Below are 27,714 nucleotides of genomic sequence, written 5' to 3'. Positions count from 1 at the left end.
GAGTTGGGAAACGCTGATCTATGGGAAGCAGGGATTTAGGAAGAGATTGCTGAGCAATGGACTATGAAGACAAAGATCACACAACTCATTACTTTATTTAACAATCATAAATAACAGATCCCAGAACAAGAAGGTGCAGGGGTAAGGAGGAGAGGTCTCCGCTGGTCCCAGTGTATCACATAAATATACATACAAGTCAAGGTTTCATTGCTCAGGTATCTTGGTAATGTAAAAGAGGTTCACCCAAGGTGGAGGCCTTCACATGGAGTCTTCAGAACGGATAGACTCCCTCCTGATGTCACCCCCCCACCATACAGACAACAATGTACAGTCTCTAAAATATGACTAATATCAGAAATAAAATACAGAACTAAAAAAGGTCTCAACAGCCTGAAGACAGGATTCTTGGTGCTGGTTGGCAGGGGCTTCAGACTGTATTTCACTGAAATGGTCTAAAGACACATTGACAGGAAAACGTCAGTGAAGACAAATTATTTATTATTTTAAGAGGCCAAGTCCACCCTGAACAGAATTTGAAGACTGATGGACCGAGTTCACCAAACCGGCTTCTGCGGCACGGAGATCCTCCGGATCCTCAGCCTCTCTTGCTATAAAGAGTCTCACCCCTCACAATGACTACAGCACATGAGCCAAGAACCCAGCAGATCTCATTATGAAGAAGCCAGTGTGCGATTCAGTCCACCAGTACCAAAAATGTTAGATATTCGAGTGGACTGACCCTTTAAGTATATGTAATCTGTGCAGCTTTGTGGTAACGCTCCTCCGAGTGAGCCGATGAATGGTCTGGTCTGGGGTGGGGGGGTTACAGAAGGGAGACACAGCGGCGGCACGCTCAGCGAACCATGTACTCATTCCTCTTGTTCAACCGCACCTGGCAGAAAGACCAGCCGCCCACCACCACGTAGATGGCCGCGGCGATGAAGCAATTGTAGGAGACTTGCTCGTACAGGGCGTACATCTTCTTGGGAGGGGTTTGGCTGTAGGAGAGGAGCGAGAGATTAATCACAACCGTACTAAAACAAAAAAAACCTTCTCTCTTTTTATTGCTCAGACATGGAGTCGTTCTATACTTACTCCTCGAAGAGATCGCTTTCACTGAATGGGACGTCCTCAATGAGAACGGCAGAGTGGATGTTAAAGAAAATTCCCAACAAGACCTGCAATATAAAAGCATGTCCATGTGTAAGTGATGAGAAACAAAGCATGTCAGGCTCCTGGAAAGGATACAGTCTGTTTTATGTTCCTTGCACACCTGATTTTGCCACGAATAAATATATAAATATATTTTTTTACACACACACACACACACACACACACACACACACACACACACACACACACACACACACACTTTTTTAAATAGCAAACATGTTATACTTACCTCTTCTGTTGCAGTGGATTTGCACAGAGCAGCCCAGCTCCTCCTCTTCTCGGGTCCCTCTTGTGCACTTCTGGCCCCTCCCCCTGTCGAGTGCCCAAACAGCTTTCTATGGGGTCCCCCTAAGCCGAGCTTCAGCTTCCTGTGTCCACTCAGACACAGAGCGACTGTTCAGCCCCCCCCCTACCCCCTCTCTCCCCTGATTTGGCAAATTAAGTCAGTTAGCCAAATCAGGAAGAAGAGTCCTGGATGGCCGAGGGACTTGGGTCCCATCTCTGTCCATAGGTAAGTATTGGGGGGGGGGGGGGGGGGCTGCTACACACAGAACGTTTTTTTTATATCTTAATGCATAGAATGCACCTTCTGCCACTACAACCACTTTAAGACCCCCTTTCACACTGGGGCCGCCTGTGCTTTAGCACTAAAGTGCTGCTCATTTTAGTGGCGATTTAGTGCTGTTTAAAGCAGCTGTAAAAGTTTAAAGTTTTTTCACCTTAATGCATGAAGGATAAAAACCATATGACAATACCGACCCCCCCCCCCCCAGCCCCCCTGTTATACTTACCTGACCCCTCGAAAGTCCCGCGCTCGTCCCCGACATCCTCTTCGCCGATCAGCCTGGCTGCCGATTGGTTACAGTGGATGGTTACAGTGGATGGATTGACAGCAACGCAGCCATTGGCTCACGCTGCTGTCAATCACATCCAATGACGCGGCACGCCGAGGGGGGGGGGAGGAGACACACGCATGGCCAAGTGATACAGCGAGCGGCTATAGCCGCCAGCTGCATCACGAGAGCGCGCCCGCAAGCACTCCACATCATGCAAGGGAGCTCACATGAAGTTGTAGAGTCCTTGCGGGGAGGAGCTGAGACAGCTGCCGAGGGACCCCAGAAGAGCAGGTTTGGAGCCACTCTGTGCAAAACGAGCTGCACAGTGGAGGTAAGTATAACATTTTTGATATATAAAAAAATAAATAAATAAAATTTACTTTACAACCCCTTTGAGCTATGCTTTTCAGTGGGGTGCTTTCAACTCCCACTAGAGGCCAAACAAAGAGTTAAAAACACCCGTGTTGTGGCACTTCCGAAGCACTGCCCATTCATTGCAATGAGCAGGGGCATTTTGGGAGCCGTGTATAGAGCGCTTCCAAACCGCCTCAAAGACGCTACTTGCAGGACTTTTTCTAACATCCCGCAAGCGCACCGCCCCAGTGTGAAAGCTAAAACCCCTGAACACTGCCTCAGTGTGAAAGGGCTCTTCCATAAAGACATGGATGAGCGAGTTTGGGGTGGAGAAACTTGACATATGTATGTGTAATTTATATATTTTCATCAATGTTGCTGCTCACTGGATTCTTCCTTCAATAAGAAGGTTCACGTGACAAGCAAATCTGTTTTGGGTACAACAACCTTTCCCTGGTCAGTAAACTGCCCTGATTTGCTCTCCTACCGGTCCAAACCGGAGCGTAGCGCCCCCTTCCTGTGTGTGACCAGCAGGCGGTGTTTGTGTGTACACACAGGCTGCTTACTGTATACACACCTACATCCCCTCCCCCATAACACTGCGTCTACAACCAACATCCTCCAAATAATCCCGTCCTGACAAACCAGCAAGTCTGTCTAAAGCAAAGAACACTTTTTATATACTGAATCTTACAAGCTGCAGTGGCTGCATAAGTCTGTATATATAAAAATTTGAAAAAAAAAAAAAAAAATTATATAATATAATAGATAAATAGAAAATAAAATAAATAGCGCCCCGCTAGCGGCCGAAATGTGCCGCAAATCCGGCGGTAAAATGCCGCTAGAAATTGCAGCGTTTTACCGCCGACGCTATGGGCGGTGTGGTGTGAAAGGGGTCTTAGCCGCTAGAAAAGAAGGTGGCAATAGTGTCCACCGAAAAACACACGCAATTTTGCCACACTATATAGGTCATATGACTCAAAAAACGCATCACGGGAGCATTTTTGTCACGTTTTCAATGCATTTTTAAAGGAGAGGTGCATTTTTTATTTTTTTATAAACTGACCAAATATGCACCAAAAATCCCACAAGCAGGATTTTTAACACCGCAGTGTTAACAGACCAGTGTGAAGACATACATTGAGTTTAAAAGGGAGCGTTTTTTTTTTTTTTAATGCAAAAGCACTTTAAAAACAGCTCAGTACGAAAGCAGCCCATCGGCCAAAAATAAATTCAACACATTAATATAAAAGTTGAATATAGTACAGTTCTATATGAAAAAAAAAAAAAAATTATATATATATATATATATATCAGATGTTAATGCGTTTCACACAGCTACCCGTAACTGATGGTTAAGCACTAGCTGCATGAAACGCGTTAACATCTGCTGTCCCGCTGCATTTGGGAACACGGGATGTCATAATTTTATGGATTTTTACCAAGTTTGGATTTCTTTGACTTTTGGAGAGTGGTCAACCTCTTTTCCGGATGTATGGACTAAGAAATGATGGAACCACAAGCCCACTGTGCACCTCGCTGCGTTTTTAGCAGATTTCCACCCACGTTTCCGGAACGCCTAGGTGTGAATGCAGCCTAACGATTGGTAAACTGTAGAGCTGCCACAACGAGTCAGCATAATCGATTATGTCGACTACGAAAATATGTCAACGTGCGTTAAAGGCGTTGATGCGTCACACGTTGCGAGTTGCAGGCCAATTCACCCCCCACCGCGGCTTTCAGCGTGGTGCTTCTCTCCCACACACGATCACTGCTGACTGTCCCCTATCCTCCTCCAGTCTCCATCCGTCCCCCTCCATGCTCCTCCGTGCTTCTGTCCCCCTCTCTTCTCCGTGTCCCCCTCTCTTCTCCGTGTCCCCCGCTCTCCTCCGTGCTCCTGTCCCCCGCTCTCCTCCGTGCTCCTGTCCCCCGCTCTCCTCCGTGCTCCTGTCCCCCGCTCTCCTCCGTGTCCCCCGCTCTCCTCCGTGCTCCTGTCCCCCGCTCTCCTCCGTGCTCCTGTCCCCCGCTCTCCTCCGTGCTCCTGTCCCCCGCTCTCCTCCGTGCTCCTGTCCCCCGCTCTCCTCCGTGCTCCTGTCCCCCGCTCTCCTCCGTGCTCCTGTCCCCCGCTCTCCTCCATGCTCCTGTCCCCCTCTCCTCCGTGCTTCTGTCCCCCGCTCTCCTCCGTGCTACTGTCCCCCTCTCTTCTCCGTGTCCCCCGCTCTCCACCGTGCTTCTGTCCCCCTCTCTTCTCCGTGTCCCCCGCTCTCCTCCGTGCTTCTGTCCCCCTCTCCTCCGTGCTTCTGTCCCCCTCTCATCTCCGTGTCCCCCGCTCTCCTCCGTGCTTCTGTCCCCCTCTCCTCTGTGCTTCTGTCCCCCTCTCTTCTCCGTGTCCCCCGCTCTTCTCCGTGCTTCTGTCCCCCTCTCTTCTCCGTGCTTCTGTCCCCCCTCTCTTCTCCGTGTCCCCCGCTCTCCTCCGTGCTTCTGTCCCCCTCTCTTCTCCGTGTCCCCCGCTCTTCTCCGTGTCCCCCGCTCTCCTCCGTGCTTCTGTCCCCCGCTCTCCTCCGTGTCCCCCGCTCTCCTCCGTGCTTCTGTCCCCCTCCATGCTGCTCCCTGTCCCCCTCCATGCTACTCCCTGCGGGTGTCCCCCTCTCTCCTCCCTGCGGGTGTCCCCCTCTCTCCTCCCTGCGGGTGTCCCCCTCTCTCCTCCCTGCGGGTGTCCCCCTCTCTCCTCCCTGCGGGTGTCCCCCTCTCTCCTCCCTGCGGGTGTCCCCCTCTCTCCTCCCTGCGGGTGTCCCCCTCTCTCCTCCCCCTCCATGCTGCCGCCCCCCTCGGTATCTCAGGATGGAGAGTGGAGGTAGGAGCCGGTAAACCCGACTCCTTCGTTTTCTGAATGGACAGAGTCAGCGATCACTGACTCTGTCCATTCACATAACAAACATTGTAACCTCCTGTGATTATGATGTCTCAGTTAATGAATGGAGAGGAGCGGCTGTCTTCTCTCCATTCATTATCAGTGCAGCGGAGGCTACAGAGAAAGGGACTGGGGAATCTGTGTCCCTAGTCCCTTTCCCTGTCTCAAATGGGAGATGTCAGAGGTCTGTTAAGACCCCTGATATCTCAACATAAACAATGTGGCTTCATACGGTGGTCTCTGTTGCGGGCACAGCCAGTATTCAATGCATGGCAGTGCAGGGATTGTGCACGGTGCTATAAACCTGTGTGCCATGCCTTCCTCAAAGCTAGCAGGTAGACCAAGAAGCCATTGTTACCAGCTTCCACCGAAGGCTTCTCACACAGGTACCCTGCTCTAGGACAGACAGGACGAGGACACATCTAACACTCAGGACTGGTTGTAGGTGTCAGAATGCGCGATCTTCATTGCCTGCAGACATTTTGGGGAAGTTATTGGGGTCAGATGACGGCTTTGCCTGGAAAAGGGAAGTGGGGATGAAATGACAGAATGATTCACTTCCCCCCGTCCCCTCCAGTACAAGACGGACTAGAAACTCCACCAATCTACACCCTCCATTCACACGTCACTAACAGGGAAGACGCATTCCGGATTGTGTTTTTTTTTTGCCACAATTTTAGTGAATTTCTGTGCATCACCAAAGCAGCTCTAAGAGCGTCAAAAGGTGAATCTGCTTACAGCGTTTAAGGTGCCATAAAGAACACACGGCGCCAAAAAGTACATTCAGACGTAATTATAGTGCAATCTGGGCAGAATCACACGATTCCGCCTGCGATTTCAGATACGCAAATGAGGCCTCACCTTAAAGAGGGATTCCACCAAAAAAAAAATATTAAAAGCCAGCAGCTATAAATACTACAGCTGCTGACTTTTAATAAATGGACACTCACCTGTCCCGGGGTCCAGCGATGCCGGCAGCCGAGGCCGATCGATCGCTCGGCTCTCGGCTGCTGCCGCCACCATTCTAGGTGAGGAAAACAGGAAGTGAAGCGAATCGGCTTCACTTCCCGGTTCCCTACTGCGCATGCGCGAGTCACGCAGCGCAATAGGAAATCTCCGCGCTGTCACTGGGACCCGTGTGTGTCCCAGCAGACAGCGCGGCAGGGCAGGAAATGGCGTAGACTCCCACGGGAGTCTATGCCCGGAAGTGGGTGTAAATACCTGTCTTTGACAGGTATCTCCACCCCCCTCCCCCCTGTAAGGTGCCAATTGTGACACCGGAGGGGGGGGAGGGATCCAATCAGCGGAGGTTCCACTTTAGGGTGGAACCCCGCTTTAAAGTGAAACTAAAGCAGGCAGAGCCTTTTCTGCAGGGACATAAACTTACCTGCCTGCTGACAGTCTACCCTGCAATGTATACTGCGCTGTGCGAACCCCGATCACTTTACATTCCAGCACAGCGCCCATGTGCGGGGGGGGGGTGACCACAGTCCTGAGCATGTGTGGGAGTGACATCATTCAATGCCGGCCAATGGAGATGGCCACAGCCCGACACCTGGAAGGAGCTGGTGAGATGTTCAACTGCTGTAGGAGAGAATTGCAGAGGAAGACCCTCCCCTCCCCCCATAGATACTGTATGTACAATAACTGATCCCTATATATATATATATATATATATATATATATATATATATATATATATATATATATATATATATATATACATATACACACACACACACACACACACACACACACACACACACACACACACACACACACACACGTGCGCTTACTGTCTGAAGAGGGATGACAATTGTTTTGCATACATACAGTATATATGGGAGGAGGGGGCTGAAATATATACATCTCTATCTCTCAACATACAAAGATAGACACCCCCCCCCCATGTATGATCTCTGTAATATATAAAAAAAAGTTATAATAATAATAATAATATTATATATTCAAAAGAGATAGACCCATGTAGAGATCTCTTTTTAGAGAGAAAAATGTTTCATGTTTATATACACACACACAAGCGTGTATATATATATATATATATATATATATATTTTTTTTTTTTTCCCCCCCCCTCTAAAAAGCTAGTCCATAGAGAGAAAGAAGAGGGGGGGGGGGATATCCCTCTCTCAAAAGATATATATATTAATTACAGATATAATACATGGTGGGGGGGGTCTATCTTTGTATATTTTGACACACACACACACACACACACACTAAAAATTATTATATATATATATACATACACACACACACACACACAAAGATAGACACCCCCCCCCCCCCCCATTTATGATATCTGTATAAAATATATATATATTTTTTTTTATTTTTATTTTTACACAGATATCATAAATGGGGGGGGGGGGGGTCTATCTTTGTGTGTGTGCATATATATTATATTTTAATTAGTGTGTGTCAAAGTATTCTATACAAAGATAGACCCCCCCCCCCCCCTATGTAGGATATCTGTAATTAAATATATATATATCTTTTGAGAGAAGGAAAAAAAAATGATATATATATATATATATATATATATATATCAATAAAAGAGAAGAGATAAGCCCCCCTTCCATATACACTGTATAAATAAATGACACACTACAGAGATCAGAGCCCTCCCATCCCATATACATGTCACACACGTACACCCCCTTCCTCTATAGATAATATATATAATGTATCCTGATATAGAAGGACACCGGAAGTGGCCGGTCCTTACCAGCATAATGACTCCCCACACACTGAGGACGATCCCGCAGGCGGCCAGCTTGGGCCCGCAGCACAGTAGAGAAGCCATCACACCAACCGGTCACACCGAGCCCAGGGACTACACTAAGCACCGACAGCCGCACTCCCACCGGTCAGCTGACTCGGGCCGCGCCTTCATTGGCTGGGGGAGACGGAAGAAGGGCGGAGGCAACAGAACTCCATGATGAGTGAGGGCAAAAAAAAAGAAGGGGGAGGAGATCACATGACGGCGGTGCGGGTCGCGTGACTGAGCTGATTGCAGGGAGAGGAGAGGAGAGGAGTGTGTACAATGGGTGTTCTCAGAAAGCCGAGTACTCCTCTGATTACTGATCCGGGGATTGCAGGAGTTGGGGGGCAATTTGAAGGTCAAAGCGGAACTCTAGTGCAGAATATATATATATATATATATATATATATATATATATATATAAACACACACCAAAAATGAATGGAAATGAGGGACACCTATCAGTAAAAGTATGCAGACATAGGACACACAGAGAAAGAAAGGAGAGTATGAAATGGGTATATCAATACACCTAGTGGTATGGTGGAAATACCTTAAAGCGGGACTGCATTGTGGAAAAAAATATTAAAAGCCAGCAGCTACAAATACTACAGCTGCTGACTTTTAATAAATGGACACTCACCTGTCCCGGGTTCCAGCGATGCCGGCAGCCGAGGCCAATCGATCGCTCGGCTCTCGGCTGCTGTCGTCACCATTCTAGGTAAGGGAATCAGGAAGTGAAGCTCTGCGGCTTCACTTCCCGGTTCCCTACTGCGCATGCGCGAGTCTCGCAGCGCAATAGGAATTGTCTGCGCTGTCCCTGGGATCCGTGTGTGTCCCAGCAGACAGCGCGCAGGGACAGGAAGAGGCATAGACTCCCGTGGGAGTCTATGCCCGGAAGTGGGTGTAAATACCTGTCTTTGACAGGTATCTCCACCTCCCTGAAAGGTGCCAATTGTGACACCGGAGGGTTCCGATCACCGGAAGTTCCACTTTAGGGTGGAACCCCGCTTTTAAAAGAGTTTTTTACAAAAAGTGCCGCGTCCTTAAAAAAAAACCTTGTGATAATATATATATACACTTACTGCAAAGTGTCCTTCTTTATTATACGTTTGAAAAACTCCCACTTTAAGTCCATTATTACTGTCCAATCATATACGTTTTTTAGTTATTTAGGAAATATTATACTTTGAAAGTATTTTTTTCCAATTTGACATAAATATATATACGTAAATCCTTTCAGCTCGGGTGGAATAATTAAAATCAATTAGTGAGTCTTCGCACGTGGATATGTCCTCCTACTTCACAAAAAGGGTAATTCGATCATTATTATAAACTTTTTACGATATTTTGTGTGCCCCCCACAGTGCCCTATATAGGGTGTATTATACTGCGTACTCCCGCGTCATCTCTAATTCAGTCTGTTCAGACTTATATATATATATATATATATATATATGAAAAAATCTGTGGCCCTGTAATAACAATCTCTATTGTATCTTACAAATAAATAATCTTTTTGTTCCTTTTTTTTTCTTGCTTTTAAGAATTAGTGACAATTGAGCCCCAGAGGAAGCGTTTATTACGCGAAACATGTCGGGCATGAAGTCAGTATCAGCATTTTACCAACTTTGATGTTTTACCATCTTGTCGTCTACAATATAAAACTGAGGTTATCTAGTAAATGAAGATATTATTGAGTCATATATGATCGAATGACTATAGAAATAATGGTAACATCTTCTGCTGATAAATGTTGGAGTATATATGACTTGTTCCGTTTTTGTTTTTAATTATATATCTATGTAATATATGTTTTTTGTAAGTAAAATGATATCTTTTTAATCAATTCAATCAGTCTTTTGTACCAGTGCCTATAAAGTCCAAAAGTCCCCCCTTTCCCTTTTGTGGCATAGAACACACACCTTGCCACGCCCCCATAAAGGAGAATGGTACCAAAGAAATATGATTGGTTAAACCCACCAGTGATTTTTTTTTTTTTTTTTTACCTCTACTATTCCTTTATATTGGCTTTTGACATTTACAAATGTAGCAATTTATAATTTGGATGAAAGGTTTAGCACTAGAAAATACTCTTTGATAGATAAAAAGTGAATTTTCTATACATCTATATAGATCAGACAAAAATGAGGAGGAATGAGGGACAGAGGGACATTGCTCCAAATCAGGGACAGTTGGGAGCTATGCTTTTGTCCCCCATGTGATGTAAAATAAAATCAAAGGCATAAAATGACGTTAAAGGATCTTCCTTCAAATAATACGTTTGATGTACTTAGCCCAGACATCACAACCTGCAAAAACATTTCAGGGAGGCAGTGGCGTTGCTAGGGGTGGCTTTTGGGGCTATAGCCCTGAGTCTCTACAGGGGTCCCCAAGGGGAGGGGAGGCTCTCTGGGGACCCTGATGCAAGGGGGAAGCTCTCTGGGGGCACTGATGTAAGGAGGGCTCTCTGGGGACCCTGGTGTAAGGAGGGGCTCTCTGGGGATCCTGATGTAAGGGGCTCTCTGGGGACCCTGGTGTAAGGAGGGGCTCTCTGGGGATCCTGATGTAGGGAGGAGGCTCTCTGGGAACCCTGATGTGAGGGGGGCTCTCTGGGCACCCTGATGTAGGGAGGAGGCTCTCTGGGAACCCTGATGTAAGGGGGGCTCTCTGGGGATCCTGATGTAGGGAGGAAGCTCTCTGGGGAATCTGATGCAAGGAGGAGGCTCTTTGGGGACCCTGATGTAAGGGGGGCTCTCTGGGGACCCTGATGTAGGGAGGAAGCTCTCTGGAGACCCTGATGTAAGGGGGGATCTCTGGGGACCCTGATGTAAGGGGGGATCTCTGGGGACCCTGATTTAAGGGGGGACCCTGATGTAAGGGGGGCTTCTCTGGGGACCCTGGTGTAGGGAGGAAGCTCTCCAGGGACCCTGATGTAGGGAGGAGGCTCTCTGGGGACCCTGATGTAAGGGGGGCTCTCTGGGGACCCTTATGTAGGGAGGAAGCTCTCTGGGGACCCTGATGCCAGGGGGAGGCTCTCTGGGGGCAGAACCTTTTTTTTTGGTCCGCACTGAAATCGGATGGGATGGGTGTCCACATCCATGCAATCTGATTCCTGTAATATTTTACAGTTTGCACTGTGAACCGATCTGGGGGGTGTCATTAGCTTTACATTGGCATCCGCAGTAGGTCGCGGATTCAGGTGCGATGTGGGAGCCCGCACAGGATTCGTGGGGGTTTCCCACATCACACCAATGTAAACCGAGCCTAAACTGAAAAAGAAAAACAAAAAACTTTAAGTAACATCAACCCCTTAGAGCCAACGGGTGCCGACCCCTTTAAAGGGTTTTACATGCCGGGAGGTGGGGGCTTAAGGTCATGTGACCGCCATGATTGGCTGTCGCATGATCTGAAATCTCCCAATTGCAAGGAGCGATCGTGAGTTTTCCATCAGCCGCTGGTAACTGTGCCAGGAGCAAGCAGGGTGCAGGCTCTTGGCACAGCGCTGTTAGCAGTAATGCACAGAAATATGCGGCGCCAAGGCCCGGCTACAGAGAGGCCGCTTATTTGCATGTGGCTGGCGCTAAGCTGTTAAAGACAATAAAAAAAAAAAAAAGAACATTATACTTGCCTTCTCTGTAATGGTTTTGCACAGAGCTGCCATGAGCCGCCTCTTCTCGGGGTCCCCCGCCACTACTCCTGGCTCCTCCCTCTTGCCGGGTGCTCCCACAGCAAGAGCACCCGAGCAGGCTCACTCCCAAGCAGCTGCTTTGCCTGTCCATTCACATACAGAGCTGTGACTTAGCGCCACCCCATTTATCTCGCCTCATTGGCTCACTGGCTGTGATTGTCAGCAGTGGGAACCAATGGGAGGAGGTGGCAGAGTCCCCAGAGAGCCGATGTTCTTGTGCACATTGCTGGACTGCATAGCAAGCACACTATGTTCACTGGCCCTCCTCCCCCTGTACCATGCCCTCCTGAGACCCCATACGGTATGCACTCTTGCATTCCCCTAAACCCTCCTTTACCATGCTCTTCTGCCCCCTGTACACTGCCATAACTACTACTGACTCCTGGCTACTGCCTTACCTACTATTGACCCCTGGGTACTGCCCTACCTACTACTGACCCCTGGGTACTTCCCTACATACCACTGACCCCTAGGTACTGCCCTACCTACTACTGACACCTGGGTACTTCCCTACCTACCACTGACCCCTAGGTACTGCCCTACCTACTACTGACACCTGGGTACTGCCCTACCCAATATTGACCCCTGGACACTGCCCTACTACTGACCCCTGGGTACAGCCCTACCTACTACTGATCCCCTGGGCACAGCCCTACCTACTACTCACCTCTGGGCACAGCCCTACCTACTACTGATTCCCTGGGCACAGCCCTTTCTACTACTCACCCCTGGGCACAGCACTACCTACTACTGACCCCTGGATACTGCCCTACCTACTACTGATCCCCTGGGCACAGCCCTACCTACTACTGATCCCCTGGGCACAGCCCTACCTACTACTCACCCCTGGGCACAGCACTACCCACTAATGACCCCTGGACACTGCCCTACCTACTACTGACCCCTGGGCACCACCCTACCTACTACTGACCCCTGGGCACAGGCTTACATACTACTGACCCCTAGGCACTACCCTACCTATTATTGACCCCTGGGTACTGCCCTACATACTTTATACACTGGTCAGAACTTAGGGCAGACAGCCAGGTCTGAAAATGGTTAAGCAAGTCGGTCTGCAGTACCAGTTCTGCCTTCATGATGGATTCCTGCATCAGACTTTTAGGCTGGATTCACACCTATGCATTTTTAGTGCTTTTTGCAGGACAGAATGTGTTCCATAGGAAACCATGGTGAATGGACTGTAGTGCAAATCTGTAAAATGCAAAAAGCACTAAAAAATGCATAGCTGTGAATCAGGCCTTAGGGGTGACCAATTACTCTCCAGACATGAAAAAAAATTCCATTCAGTTTTTAACTAAAGCTAACTTTTAAGGTAGGCTAAGGCTCGGTTCAGACTGGGACGACTTGTCAGGCACATCCTGTGCTGTACAATGCAACCTTTCTAATCGGAGCGACACAAGTCGCTCTGACTTAGAAAAAGGTTCCTGTACAACTTTTGGGGGCGACTTGAGGCGACTTGCATTGACTTCTATAGAGAAGTTGTTTTGCAAGTCGCTGCAGCGGTCGTGTCCAGGTTGCCTGAGGCAGTCGCGCTGCAAGTCGTGCTTCCTCAGTGTGAACCGACACTCAGTACAATGCATCTGGAAAGTATTCCCAGCGCTTCACTTTTTCCACATTTTTTTATGTTACAGCCTTATTCCGAAATGGATTAAACTCATTATTTTCCCTCAAAATTCTATAAACCCCATGACAAACATGAAAGAAGTTTGTTTGAAATAAAAAACGAAAAAAAGCCTTTACAGCCTTTGTTCAATACTTTGTTGAAGCGCCTTTGGCACCAATTACAGCCTCAAGTCTTTTTCAGTATGATAATACAAGATTGGCACACTTATTTTCTGCATATAAAAATAACCCCACTCTATATGACCTACTGATATTGTCACTATTTATGGACCATATGAAAACAAAAAAGTCACACCCCGCGCGGTTCGTCTTACGATGACGACGTCATGACACTTGCCATTCAGGCCAAAGAGTTAAATCTGTTTCATCAGACCAGAGAATTTTGTTTCTCATGGTCAAGAGTCATTCAGGATTCTTTTCGCAAACTCCAGACAGGCTGTCATATGTCAATGTGCATTACTAAGGAGTGGCTTCCGTCTGGCCACTCTACCATTAAGGCCCGATTTGTGGAGTGCTGCAGAAATGGTTGTTCTTCTGGAAGGTTCTCCTCTCTCCACAGAGAAACACTGGAGCTCTGTCAGAGTGACCATCAGGTTCTTGGTCACCTCGCTAAGACCCTTCTTTCCCGCTCAGTTTAGCCCGGTGACCCGCTCTAGGAAGTCCTGGTGGTTCCAAACTTCTTTGATTTACAGATGATGGAGGCCACTGTGCTCATTGGGACCTTCAATGCTTCAGAAATGTTTCTGTACCCTTCCCCAGATCTGTGCCTCCATACAATCCTGTCTCTGAGGTCTACAGACAATTCCTTGGACTTCATGGCTTGGTTTGTGCTCTGACATGCACTGTTAACTGTGGGACCTTTATATAGACAGGTGCGCGCCTTTCCAAATCATATCCATGTCAACTTATCACAGGTGGACTCCAATCAAGCCGTAGAAACATCTCAAGGATAATCAGTGGAAACAGGATGGACCTGAGCTAAATTTTGAGTGTCATGGCAAAGGCTGTGACTACTTAGTGTATGTTATTACACGGTTAGATTACATTCCTAGATGTTCCCCTGCGTGGAGATGCCGCTGATCAGCTATCCTCACCACACCCACTGTCAGTGTGAGGCGAGGAGCACCGATTACTGGCACTTCCTTGTTTACATGTAACCGTCTGTGATTGGACAAGGCGATCACATGGTTAAAGAGCCACGCATGTGCGTCCTAGCAACATGGCGTGGCCACTCTGGGACGCCATCATGTGGCATCGTCCCAGAACGAGAGCTGCACCGACCCCTCCCCGCCGTCATTTCAAGTACTGTGAATACTTTCCTGATGCACAGTATGTATTTTTACAGTAATGTTAGGCCGCGTACACACGCGGGGACTGTTCGCTCAACTTTGTCCGCTGAACAGTGTTTCGGCGGACAGTCCGCTCGTGTGTGGGCTTTCAGCGGACAGTTTCAGCGGACAGTCTGCTGAACAAAGTTTTTCGGAAATTCCGAAAAACTGTCCGCTGAAACTTTGTTTCAGCGAACAGTCCCCTCGTGTGTAGGCTTGTTCGTCAAACTAAGTTCCGCGCATGCTCAGAAAGGATTTACACGCCGAAGTTTGCATTGCAGTGTATAGGACGTCGTTTTCTAGTCCCGTCGTACTGTTCGTTCGTCGTGTGTGGGCAAGTCCGTCCATGCTAATTTTGAGCGGACTGTCCGCTCAAACTGTTTGACGGACAAAGTTGAGCGAACAGTCCCCGCGTGTGTACGCGGCCTTAGTTTTATTCGATTTTTCTAAGCTTTCTTCATGTGATCTTTTATTGGGCAACAAACAAAAAAAAGGGGGGGGGGAGTCACCGCGGTGATCTTTGACCTGGGCGCCGACCACCCCCGGGCGGCGACGAAAGAGAAAGCCAGGCTACTCCACTAGAAAAAGAGCAGAAGGTAGCGGAAGAGTCCAGCGAGAAGACCCCCGAAGACGGAAGAAGACCCCCGGAACTAATAAAGAACTTTAAAAACCTGTGTTTTTTTTATGTACACTTTTTTTCCCCAGGTGAATGGGTAGGGGTACATCATACCCCATACTCATTCACATAGGGTGGGGGGCCCCCTTATTAACCACTTGCAGACCGGACCATTTTGCTGGTCAAAGACCAGACCACTTTTTGCGATTCGGCACTGCGTCGCTTTAACTGACAATTGCGCGGTCGTGCGACGTGGCTCCCAAACAAAATTGACGTCCTTTTTTTCCCACAAATAGAGCTTTCTTTTGGTGGTATTTGATCACCTCTGCGATTTTTATTTTTTGCGCTATAAACAAAATAGAGCGATAATTTTGAAAAAAACACATTATTTTTTACTTTTTGTTATAATAAATATCCCCCAAAAATATATAAAAAAACATTTTTTTCCCTCAGTTTAGGCCGATACGTATTCTTCTACATATTTTTGGTAAAAAAAATCGCAATAAGCGATTATTGATTGGTTTGCGCAAAAGTTATAGCGTTTACAAAATAGGGATAGTTTTATAGCATTTTTATTAATAATTTTTTATTATTTTTTTTTTTACTAGTAATGGCGGCGATCTGCGATTTTTATTGTGACTGCGACATTGTGGGGGACCCATCTGACATTTTTGGGACCATTGTCATTTATACAGTAATCACTGCTATATAAATGCAGTGATTCCTGTGTAAATGACACTGGCAGTGAAAGGGTTAACCAGTGGGTGGCAGTGTAGGGGTTAAGTGTTCCTAGGGGTGTATTACTAACTGTGGGGGGGTTGGGCTTTCATTTAGTGTACACTGATCTCTGCTCCAATCACATGGAGCAGAGATCAGCGTCACTAGTTGCTAGGCAGAATGGAGAAATGTTGTTTATACAGCATTTCCTCCATTCGGCTGCTCCGTGAGACGATCGCTGGAATGCCCGCGGCGATCGAGTCCGCGGGTCCCGCGACCGGACTCAAGGGGGTCCTGACCAGCGCGGCATGTTGAGGGCACACGGCCTGGTATGGCTCAGGAGGGGGGGGGCACTTGCTCGTCCCCAACCCCTTTCCTGACCGGCCGGGCTGCATCCTCGGATAAGGGTCTGCTATGGAATTTTACGTTTTTTCAGCGTAGGGGTTCCCCTTTAAATCCATACCAGGTGATGGGGCTCGCAAGGTTTCAATCTCGCCAATGGAGGTGGCAACATTGGCTTCCTTCGCTAGTTCCGTCTACCTGGAGCCACATTCAAAATGAACAGACTTTACTCCGTGTGTGGGCAAGTCCGTTCATTTCAAAAGTCTGGCTTGTCCGCCTGACCTAGTCCGCCGGAAAAGTCCGGTCGTGTGTGGGCAGGTCCGCTCAATCGGAAAGTCCAGTGGAGCTCCGCTGCAAAGTCCGGCGGGTTGTCTGATCATGTGTACGCGGCATTAGGACTGCAAGTAAGCAAAGCAGGGTGCCGTGACGAGACATGGCAGTTTTCACATGCATTTGCAAATGTGTGGTAACTAAACCCCTGCTTTTAACAGACGGTTAGAACGGTTAATTTGGTTGGTCAGACTGGTTGGTGAGTTGAGGTATGGAATTGTCTTTCTTTTATATGTATATGCCCTCCATGGGCTCCTCACTGTGAAAGCCAGTTATAGGTGTGGGCAGTGGCCAGTTTTTTGTTACTGTTCGTATATATGGTCCGGGGACACACTGGGCACCTTCGCTGCCATTGTCCCCTTTGCTGGGTGTCCAGTGTGCTCCTGTTCCTTTTAAGGGGGCTTGGGCAGTCTCCAGGCTCACCTGTCCACATCTATCCATTCCAGGCCTAAAGGTGGGTAAGGGGCTCAAAAGTTTCTGATGGCTGCCCTGCATGGAAGCACCGGACCCCCTGCTGCCAGCCGCTCTGCCAATAGTGTGAAGCCAGCCTTAAAAGTGATACGAAAAGTCTCAGGTTCTCTTTAAAAAAATAACAAACATGTTATAGTCACCTGCTCTGTACAGTAGTTTTGCACAGGGCAGCCCGGATCCTTCTCTTCCACTTGCCAGGGCTTCTGGCCCCTCCCCCCCTGCCAAGTGACCACACAGCAAGCAGCTTGCTATGGGGGCACCCGAGTCAAGTTCATTGCTCTGTGTGTCCATTCAGACATGAAACTGCAGTTGAGCCCAGCCCCCTCCCTCTCTCTCTCCTCATTCGTCCACTGACCATCTCAGTGACCATCTCAGCCAATGAGGGAGAGTCTCGGGCAGCCAAGACACTCCTGCAACATCGCTGGAGCAAGATGGGCTCAGGTAAGTATAAGGGGGGCTGCTGCACACAGGTTTTTTAAAATTTTAATGAATAGAATGCATTAAGAAAAAACAAAAAGAACCTTCTGACTTTACAATCACTTTAACCTCATCTCCTGCTCCTCCAACCCCCTTAATACCCCGTTTCCCCTAAAATAAGACCTAGCGTGATTGTCGACGATGGCTGCAATATAAGCCCTACCCCCCAAATAAGCCCTAGTTAAAGTCCTTCTATGTCTTATTCTCAGGGTAGGGCTTATTTTCGGGGAAAGAAGGTGGGGCTTATTTTCAGGGAAAGAAGGTGGGGCTTATTTGGGGGGTAGGGCTTATATTGCAGCCATCACCGACACTCACGCTAGGTCTTATTTTAGGGGAAACAGGGTATCAGTAGGCTTCTTCATATCCAAAAGATTGTGGGAAAGGTAGGTCACTTCAGGGTGTGTACTTTCTGAAAGGGGTCATTTTGGGAGTGTTCATACAGTCCAGGCAAATTTTCATTAAAAGAATAAACAAAAAAGGTTTCCCTTTCTCTTAAACTTTTTGTTCATTCTTTTTTTTATTTTTTTTTATAGGGAAACAAAAAAAAAATGTATTTGGAGTACCGTGTTGCAGGATGGAGTAATTGTCTGTCAAAGTATCATGACACTGAAAAGCCTGGTAGTAAAGGGATATTATAGGTGGGTACGCAAGTAATTTAACAATAACAATTTTCCCCAGGGCTAGGTATGGGCCCCATAGACAATGAGATCCATTTTGTTTTATATTGGTGCACAGCAGCCAAAGTGCAACAAATCGCGAAGGCATGAATGAGGACGAATAATAGGAAGGCACAAGGTGACTGCAAATACTATTATTAAGCAACAGTGGTCCCCAAACACCCCCCCCAGGTACCAGTCCATGGCCTGTTAGGAACCAGGATGCACAGCAGAAATCCACATGGTAATGGAGCACGTCCGCTGCACCTCATCGTTCCGGCAGCAGTAGAGGGCAGTGTTGTGCGCGATTCAGAGCATCATACACATGTTTTGTTTTTTTGTACAAACTTTATTTGAAGTGTACAACACGTACACTTCATTCATGGCAATGTACAGCTGCACAATGCGCTGCTCTACATTGGCATGTGATTTTACAGTGTTGCATGATAAAACACAGCAGTGTCTGCACTGTAGCACAGCCATTGGCTGCATTGCAGTGTGGCTGGGACACACTGGAAACAATTGTTTCCTGTGTGTCCTTGCGGTGACAGCCCACACACTGTATGAATTAACCCCCAGAAAAGTCCATAAAAAAAATTAAAAAAATTGGTCTTCCACGAGACCAGTCCCTCGTGCCAAAAAAAAAAGTTGAGGACCACTGCTAGGCAACAACACCTCTACCCATGTCCATTATACTGGATCACTTTACCAGATATACACAATGCTGGATGCCCCAAAAAAAAAATCTGGGGAAGGTGCTCCTAGTAACCAGTTTTCATACTTTAGAAAAATTAAACAAGTAATATATTTGTTTCTAATTCCTAAACAGCACTACTTACAGTGGATATAAAAAGTCTACACACCCCTGTTAAAATGTCAGGTTTCTGTGATGTAAAAAAAAAAAAAAAAAAAAGAGACAAAGAAATAATTTCAGAACTTTTTCCACCTTTAAAGTGATCTATAAACTTTACAACTCAATTGCAAGACAAACTGAAATCTTTTAGAGGGGGGGGGGGGGGGGGGGAGTAAAAATAAAAAAAAATTAATAAAAATAACGTGGTTGCATAATAGTGAACACCCTCTAATAACTGGGAGTGTAGCTGTCTTCAGAATTAAGCAATCACATTCAAACTCATGTTAAATAGGAGTCAGTACACACCTGACATCATTTAAAGTGCCTCTGATTACCCTAAATAAAGTTCAGCTGTTCTAGTAGGTCTTTCCTGACATTTTCTTAGTCTCATTCTACAGCAAAAGCCATGGTCCACAGAGAGCTTCCAAAGCATCAGAGGGATCTCATTGTTAAAAGGTATCAGTCAGGAGAAGGGTACAAAAGAATTTACAAGGCTTTCGATATACCATGGAACACAGTGTAGACAGTCATCATCAAGTGGAGAAAATATGGCACAACAGTGACATTACCAAGAACTGGACGTCCCTCCAAAATTGATAAGAAAACTGGTCAGGGAGGTTGCCAAGAGGCCTACAGCAACATTAAAGGGGCTGCAGGAATATCTGTCAAGTACTGGCTGTGTGGTACATGTGACAACGATCTCCCCTATTCTTCATATGTCTGGGCTATGGGGTAGAGCAGGGGTCTTCAAACTACGGCCCTCCAGTTGTTCAGGAACTACAAAGTCCCATCATGCCTAGTCATGTCTGAGTTTAACAATGCCTCGTGGGATCTGTAGTTCCACAACAGCTGGAGAGCCGTAGTTTGAAGATTCCTGGGGTAGAGTGACAAGATGGAAGCCTTTTTTTGCCAAGAAAACCATCCTAAATTTCGCAAAAAAACACATCTGCAGTCTCCCAAAAGCCTGTGGGAAAATGTGCTCTGGTCTGATAAAATGAAGGTTGAACTTTTTGGGCATAATTACAAAAAGGTATGTTTGGCGCAAAAACAACACTGCTCATCACCAAAAGTTCACCATACCCACAGTGAAGCATGGTGGTGGCAGCATCAAACTTTGGGGCTGTTTTTTCTTCAGCTGGAACAGGGGCCTAAGTCAAGGTAGAGGGAATTCTGAACAGTTCCAAATACCAGTCAATATTGGCACAAAACCTTCAGGCTTCTGCTAGAAAGCTGAACATGAGAAGGAACTTCATCTTTCAGCATGACAAAAACCCAAAGCATACATCCAAATCAACAAAGGAATGGCTTCACCAGAAGAAGAATAAAGTTTTAGAATGGCCCAGACTTTAATCCCATTGAAAATCTGCGGGGCAATCTGAAGAGGGCTGTGCACAGGAGATGCCCTAGCAATCTGACAGATTTGGAGTGTTTCTGCAAAGAAGAGGGCAAATATTGCCAAGTCAAGATGTGCCATGCTGATAGACTCATACCCAAAAAGACTGAGTGCTGTAATAAAATCAAAAGGAGTTTCAACAAAGTATTAGTGTAAGGGTGTACACACTTATGCAACCATATTATTTTAACCCGCTTAAAGGACGGCCTCCTGCACATACGTTGGCAGAATGGCACGGCTGGGTACAATCATATACCTATACGTCGCTCTTTAAGTGCCCAGCCGTGGGTCGCGAGCGCACCCCCGGCGGCGTGCTCACGACCCGGTTCTGAGCTCCGTGACCGTGGCCACAGGACCCGATCGCCGCTGGTGTCCCGTGATCGGGTCACAGAGCTGAAGAACGAGGAGAGGTCTGTGTAAACAAACCTCTCCCCGTGCTTCCTACTGTGGCTGTCACCGATCGTCTGTTCCTTTTTATAGGGAAAGACGATCTGTGATGTCACATGCCAGGCCACGCCCCCTACAATAAAATGTAAAATACATAACGTCACTAATAACCCCTCCTCACCCCCTAGTGGTTAACTCCTTCACTGCCAGTGATCTACTGTTCCCTGTCATCGGGAGCAGTGATCGCTGTCATGTCAGTGGTAGCCCATCCACCCCATAGTTAGAATCACTCCCTAGGACAAACTTAACCCCTTGGTTGCCCCCTAGTGGTTAACCCCTTCCCTGCCAGTGTCATTTACACAGGAATCAGTGCATTTAAATAGCACTGATTGCTGTATAAATGACAATGGTCCCAAAAATGTGTCAAATGTCCGATGTGTCCGCCATAATGTCGCAGTCACAATACAAAACGCTGATCGCCGCCATTACTAGTAAAAAAAAAAATATTAATAAAATTGCTATAAAACTATCCCCTATTTTGTAAAAGCTATTACTTTTGGACAAACCAATCAATCGCTTATTGCAATGCCTAAACTGAGGGAAAAAAAAAAAAGTTTTTTTTATATATTTTTTGGGGATATTTATTATAGCAAAAAGTAAAAAAAGATTGTATTTTTTTTCAAAATGGTCACACTATTTTTGTTTATAGCACAAAAAATAAAAACCGCAGAAGTGATCAAATACCACCAAAAGAAAGCTCTATTTGTGGGAAAAAAAGGACGCCAATTTTGTTTGGGAGCCACGTTGCACGACCGCGCAATTGTCAGTTAAAGCAACGAAGTGCCGAATCGCAAAAAGGGGCCTGGTCCCTTGGCTGCAAATTGGTCCGGGGGTTAAGTACGTTTTTTTATTTTTACTTCCCTCCACCTTAAAGATTTCAGTTCGTTTTTTAATTGAGTTGTAGGTCACATAAAAAAAAGGTAGAAAAAGTTCTCAAATGATTTATCTTTGTCTCGTTTCTTTACATCACAGAAACGTGACATTTTAACAGGGGTGTGTAGACTTTTTATATCCACTGTAGGTTTCCAAAATGATAAAAGCCCATAATAAAAGGAAGACGACCATGCTACATAACATTTTTATTGTCAAAATATTCAACAAAAAAAAAAAAGACAAAATCAGACCAACATGTTAAAAATAAAAAAAATAAACGCAGAAGTGCGTACATTGTAGCCTGGCATTCCCTGTGAGGGCACAAACCATAGTAAATTTCACATATGTAAAAGGCGAGGTTTTGTGACTTGGATTGACCAGCAACACTGAACCCATCTTGGCACTGATAAGGTGGCTACGATTTTGCATTACGAGTTCAGCAACGACCTGCGTGGGGCAAAGAAGGAGAAGACCATGTAGCAGGTCAAACCATGTAAATTAAATGGCGGCAAATCATGGCCTGTATTCTGAATGAGAGCCTGCGCACAGATAACACAAAACAGATTCCCTTTCTAATAAGTTTTGGGGAAATACTGGATGGGGGACCCTTCCTGTAGAGCGGTTGGTGAAGTGCTTCACCGCTACTTGAAAGCCCCTCCCACGTTCCCTCTGGGATCTGTCATTGGTATATCTATGATCTATAAGCGGTGGTGCCTGGTTGGGGGCATCTCTGCTATCACTAACATGTCAAATAAATAAACAACACCCCTGACCCTTCAACGTAGCACAACCCATAGATGTGAATACACTTATGATGTGGTGAACTGCATTAGGGGAAAGGAAAAAAAAGAAAGAAAGACAGACAGGTGAGCATTGGTCCATAAATGTGCATTAAGGCTCAGTTCACACTCCTGCGACTTAGGATCTGACTTTGAGACCCAAAGTCACAGGACATGTGACATGCCATGTATCTCTATAAGAGCTGTTTTGACACCATGTATCTCTATGAGAGCCAATTGACACTACTGAAGTTGCGGCGACTTCAGAAAAGTTTCCTGCACTACTTTGACACGGCTTCAAATGTCAGAGCGTAAAAGTCTTCTCAAAGTCACTTCAAAGTCGTATCAAAGTCAGACTACAAAGTTGCACTAAAAAATCGCGCAGCTTTGGAGTCGGCTAGTGTGATCTGAGCCTTAGGGCCCATAGAAAAATGACAGCCTGTGCAACTCAAACAAACAAGCATGAAAACAAACTGCAGCTATTCGTTAGCACTGGAGTCCCCGACAGTCCAGATTCAACCTAATCACTATCATTAAGTCATAGAAACAGAAGACCTGTGATGCACACATCTAACTACAGCAGCCTGCCCAGGACCAGGAGCAGGCTTTATATCCTGTAACATCCTAAGGTAGGCCCAGCCATTGAGAATAATGGCCATATGCGGAGCAGAGGCTGGAAACTGGCCTGGCGCACGTGCGGAGCAGAGGATGGAAACTGGCCTGGCGCACGTGCGGAGCAGAGGATGGAAACTGGCCTGGCGCACGTGCGGAGCAGAGGCTGGAATCTGGCCTGGCGCACGTGCGGAGCAGAGGCTGGAATCTGGCCTGGCGCACGTGCGGAGCAGAGGCTGGAATCTGGCCTGGCGCACGTGCGGAGCAGAGGATGGAAACCGGCCTGGCGCACGTGCGGAGCAGAGGATGGAAACCGGCCTGGCGCACGTGCGGAGCAAAGGCTGGAAACTGGCCTGGCGCATGTGCGGAGCAAAGGCTGGAAACTGGCCTGCCGCACGTGCGGAGCAAAGGCTGGAAACTGGCCTGCCGCACGTGCGGAGCAGAGGCTGGAAGCTGGCCTGCCGCACGTGCGGAGCAATGGCTGGAAAATGGCCTGGCGCACGTGCGGAGAAAAGGCTGAAAAATGGCCTGGCACACGTGCGGAGCAGAGGATGGAAACTGGGCTGGCGCATGTGCGGAGAAGAGGATGGAAACTGGGCTGGCACATGTGCGGAGAAGAGGATGAAAAGTGGCCTGGCACATGTAAGGAGCAGAGGATGGAAACTGGCCTGGCGCCATGTGCAGAGGATGGAAATATACATTTGCCATGGAGCTGCACATGTGATCAGTTATCACATCAGCCATTTGATGACTTGACAGTTTGGTTTAGAGCACAAGAAACTGTGACAGTTATCATTCATGACATGCCTTGGATGTAACAATTGGGAAACTTAGTGAAACCAAATCCTGCTCTACTTTTCAGCCAAAAGGAAGCGGACAACTAAGTCTCTGTTTGATCTGTACTTTGCAGTGGTGCTGCACATGTGATCAGTTATGAGACCAGCAACTGAATGGTTTGACAGTTTGGTTAAGAGCACAAGCAAATGCAAGTTAGCATTCCCAACATGCCGGCAATACAACAGTTTGTTGAAACCATTAAATCGATGCGTTTGGTTTCAGCTTAGGCCTGGGTTTACTCTTGTGCGTCACGGGACATGGCATGTGATTCGCACAGGAATCACAACACATCCCTGTATACATCAGTGTGATGTCAATTAGATTGTAAGCTTTTCTGAGCAGGGCCCTCTTAATCCTCTTGTATTTTATTGTATCTGTATCGTCTCCTTTTATATTGTAAAGCGCTGCGTAAATTGTTGGCGCTATATAAATCCTGAATAATAATAATAAATGTCTGTGCAATGTGATCTGAGCCATATATTTTGTATGTCTCAAATCGTAACCACACAAATGGTGCAGGACCCTTTTTTTCCCCCCACACCTGAATCGCATCAATGTTCACACACCATGCGATCCAATTCTCCCAATCGCATTGTGTTTTGAAAGCAATTTTCGGGCTGTTGGTAATCGAACATCGACACCCACAGTAGACTGCATGGACGCTGTGCAATTGCAATGCGGGAAACGCACAGGATTCAATGCGTTTCCCACATCACATTACTGTGAATCAGGACAAAGGCTATGAGATTAAAAGAGAGAAACTGATCGATTGCTATACTTAGATGCTCTAGATGCAGCTGCTCCAGTTTTTACAAATTCCTCATTGGTGGGTTTCTTCTGCAACAAAAGCTTCTTACCTTTCTGCTATCGGGTCTGCAAAGATTATACATTAAAGTGTTACTAAACCCAGGACCCTGCATTCACTATATCTGGTCTCCCACAGTACACAGAACATAGAAAGGCAATGATTTTAGTAAATATAAACTGCTAAAAAGCTTTTCTCATTAGCAGTATAAAGTCTTGTAACAGTTTTATTTATTTATATTAGTATCTGGTTAAAGCTTGTAGGAGGAGTTTTCATTCTCCTCTGATCCTCTGTCTGGACAGTGCCGATTGGCCCGTGCTGATCACATGCACTCTCCCAAGAAAAAAAAAAAACTCTCTAGCAATACACACAAAACTGAGCATGTGCAGTCCATCCCCTGGCTCTGTAAATATCAGGTTACTTTTTTGGAGACAGTGGAAGAAGGGGAGGATCAGAGAAGAAAGGATCAAACAGCCTTTATAAATAATATAGAGCAGTGATGGCGAACCTTGGCGCTCCAGATGTTTTGGAACTACATTTCCCATGATGCTCATGCACTCTGCATTGTAGTAGAGCATCATGGGAAATGTAGTTCTAAAACATCTGGGGTGCCAAGGTTCGCCATCACTGATAGAGGATTAACCCCTTAGGTTCCATAGTGGTTAGAACAAGCATGCTTTACTGCACATAGACTGATTTTACTGTTGTGGGTTTAGTAACACTTTAAGCCTGGGGTCTCCAACTGGTGGCCCTCCAGCTGTTGCAAAACTACAAGTCCCATGAGCCACTGCAAGACTGACAGTTACAAGCATGACTCCCTCAGGCAGAGGCATGATGGGGCTTATAGTTTGACAACAACTGGAGGGCCACAAGCGCAGCTCATTGTACAATCCCAGCATGCCTTGGTGCCATAATAAATAACCGATATGTGTGGGAGCCAGGCAATCAAGATGGGCAAAGACACCAAAAAATGAAGAAGACCAAGCGAGGGAGTTGGAAATGGCGAGGGAGCTTGCGCATGGTACATCACGGGAGAAGTGGGCAAGTACTGCAAACTTCAGTACCGAGTTGCGGTCTGAACCTTTTGTTGACACATTTATGAGTTAAAAAGCTGAATTCACTGTCAGTTTTGTTTCCGTTTTGAACAACGAGATGCGCTAGAACCCCTGCCAGTTTTTACGATGATCTGCTGTTCTTATTGGGGAGATTTTCCTAAGGCGTCTTGCCTTGCTTACAGATTTGAGAAGCGAATGGTGAAAATTATGTTTCTTTTTCATTTATTGTTAATTTGAACCGTCACATTGAGAAAGACTTACAGTTCATAGTGAGGGTACACACCAATATCAAAACTATTTTGGATGCGGCAACTGCAAATAACTGCAGTGCCGGCCCTCCCCAATTCCCACCTCTTCAGTAACATCTGGTACTAAATGGTTCAAGTGCTGCATATGGCGTCACATCCTGTGCAAGCACCCATGAAGTTAAGTGTAGTTCATTTTAATCTTTGTATTTCACTAACACAAAAATCTACATTTGGAGCCTAAAAGGCACAATAAAATGAACTTAAAAAGAGAGAAAAAAAAATGAACCAAGTCATGTTCCCAGCAGCCTAGTTAACTTAAAAAATATATATATTTATAGCAATTCCACCTACGAGAAAGAAAATAGTAATAATTTTACGTCAGGATACCAAGTCAATTAAATGCAACACAAAGGTAAAAAAAACAAAAAAACAAAAACTGCTCAGCACTCAGGTTTGCCCATAAGCAAGTCACCGCTGGCATGGTCTTGTGGGTCAGTATCTGGGAAGATGGAGGAGCGAGCCTGTGAGCATCTAGTGTAATGCAAAGAGGTCCAAGGAGACGCGGTGGTCCAAAGGCGGATAGCGTGTCGCAGGTCACGTGATGGTTCTTGGAACTTCGTCTTCATCAGGAGGGCAGTCAATAAAGTCCGCCAGCATGGAGTCGGCATCACGGATTTCCTCCTCCTCTTCCTCCTTGGGGGGGCGGACACAGAAGAAGAGTAATAAGCAATTCCAGTCCAACAGATATATATACACAACGCAAAAGAGGTTAATAGCTTGTGATCCAGACATGCTTACGTGACTGGGGGGAGGTTACTAGAACTGGAGAGTGTAAAATCTGGGGTGGCTCTGCATAGAAACCAATCAGCTTCCAGGTTTTATTGTCAAAGCTGAAAGGGATTGTAAAAGCACAAGGTGTTCTTACATTCTATGCATGAAGGTTAAAAAAAAAAAAAAACCTGTGTGCAGCCCCCCCAGAACTTACCTGAGCTCCCTCTTGATCCTGCAATGTGCACGAGAGCCTTGCCTCTCCAGGGACTTGCACTCCTGATTGGCTTTTAGCAGGAGCCATTAACGGAGGAGCCAGGAATGCCAATGGGGGACCCGAGAGGAGGAGGAGGATCTGGGCTGCTCTGTGCAAAAACCACTGCATAGATCAGGCATGTATAACATTTTTTTTTTTAAAGAATTGACAACCACTTTAATTGAACAAGCTGAAGTTAGGCGCCGATTGGCTACCATGCACAGCTGCACAAGATTTTGTAGCCTCCAGTTTTACTAAATCACCACCCCAACCCCCCCCCCCCCCCCCCCCGCGCCGAATATCACAGGGATTGTCAATCCATTTTTCAGAGCTTGTAATCCTGCACACTGCACTATGTACCGTTTCCCTAAACTGCAGCCCTTGGAAGAGGGAAGTGTGGTTTCAAATGTAACACAAGGACTTCTGCATAAATAAACAGTTCCTGGTTGTCAGTGCT

General features: G+C 46.6%; 2 protein-coding genes across 3 annotated transcripts in view; both read right to left on the bottom strand.

The window, feature by feature from the left end:
• Positions 1–76: 76 nt before the first annotated feature.
• RNASEK (ribonuclease K) lies at positions 77–8,188 on the bottom strand. Its single transcript, XM_077470497.1, has 3 exons — positions 8,024–8,188; positions 1,096–1,178; positions 77–998 (listed from the first exon to the last, which is right to left on the bottom strand). The coding sequence occupies exons 1-3, from the start codon at positions 8,099–8,101 to the stop codon at positions 854–856; spliced, it is 306 nt and encodes a 101-aa protein (XP_077326623.1). The 5' UTR covers positions 8,102–8,188; the 3' UTR covers positions 77–853.
• A 15,991-nt stretch (positions 8,189–24,179) lies between these two features.
• PELP1 (proline, glutamate and leucine rich protein 1) overlaps positions 24,180–27,714 on the bottom strand; it is a 52,839-nt gene continuing 49,304 nt past the window's right edge. Inside the window, exon 17 of one of the 2 annotated variants that reach the window (XM_077470495.1) lies at positions 24,180–26,926. In XM_077470495.1, the coding sequence (XP_077326621.1) occupies positions 26,828–26,926 (99 nt within the window). In that variant the 3' untranslated portion in view covers positions 24,180–26,827. The remainder of the gene's footprint in view (positions 26,927–27,714) is intronic. The other variant, XM_077470496.1, reaches the window with a different exon arrangement.

This window comes from Lithobates pipiens, unplaced genomic scaffold, assembly GCF_037356315.1.
Source record: "Lithobates pipiens isolate NorthernLeopardFrog02 unplaced genomic scaffold, aLitPip1_a1.2 Scaffold_8, whole genome shotgun sequence".
In the NCBI taxonomy this organism is placed as follows: Eukaryota; Metazoa; Chordata; class Amphibia; order Anura; family Ranidae; genus Lithobates; species Lithobates pipiens.
The sequence above is the reverse complement of the archived record's forward strand: the minus strand, read 5'-3'. Positions and strand labels throughout refer to the sequence as shown.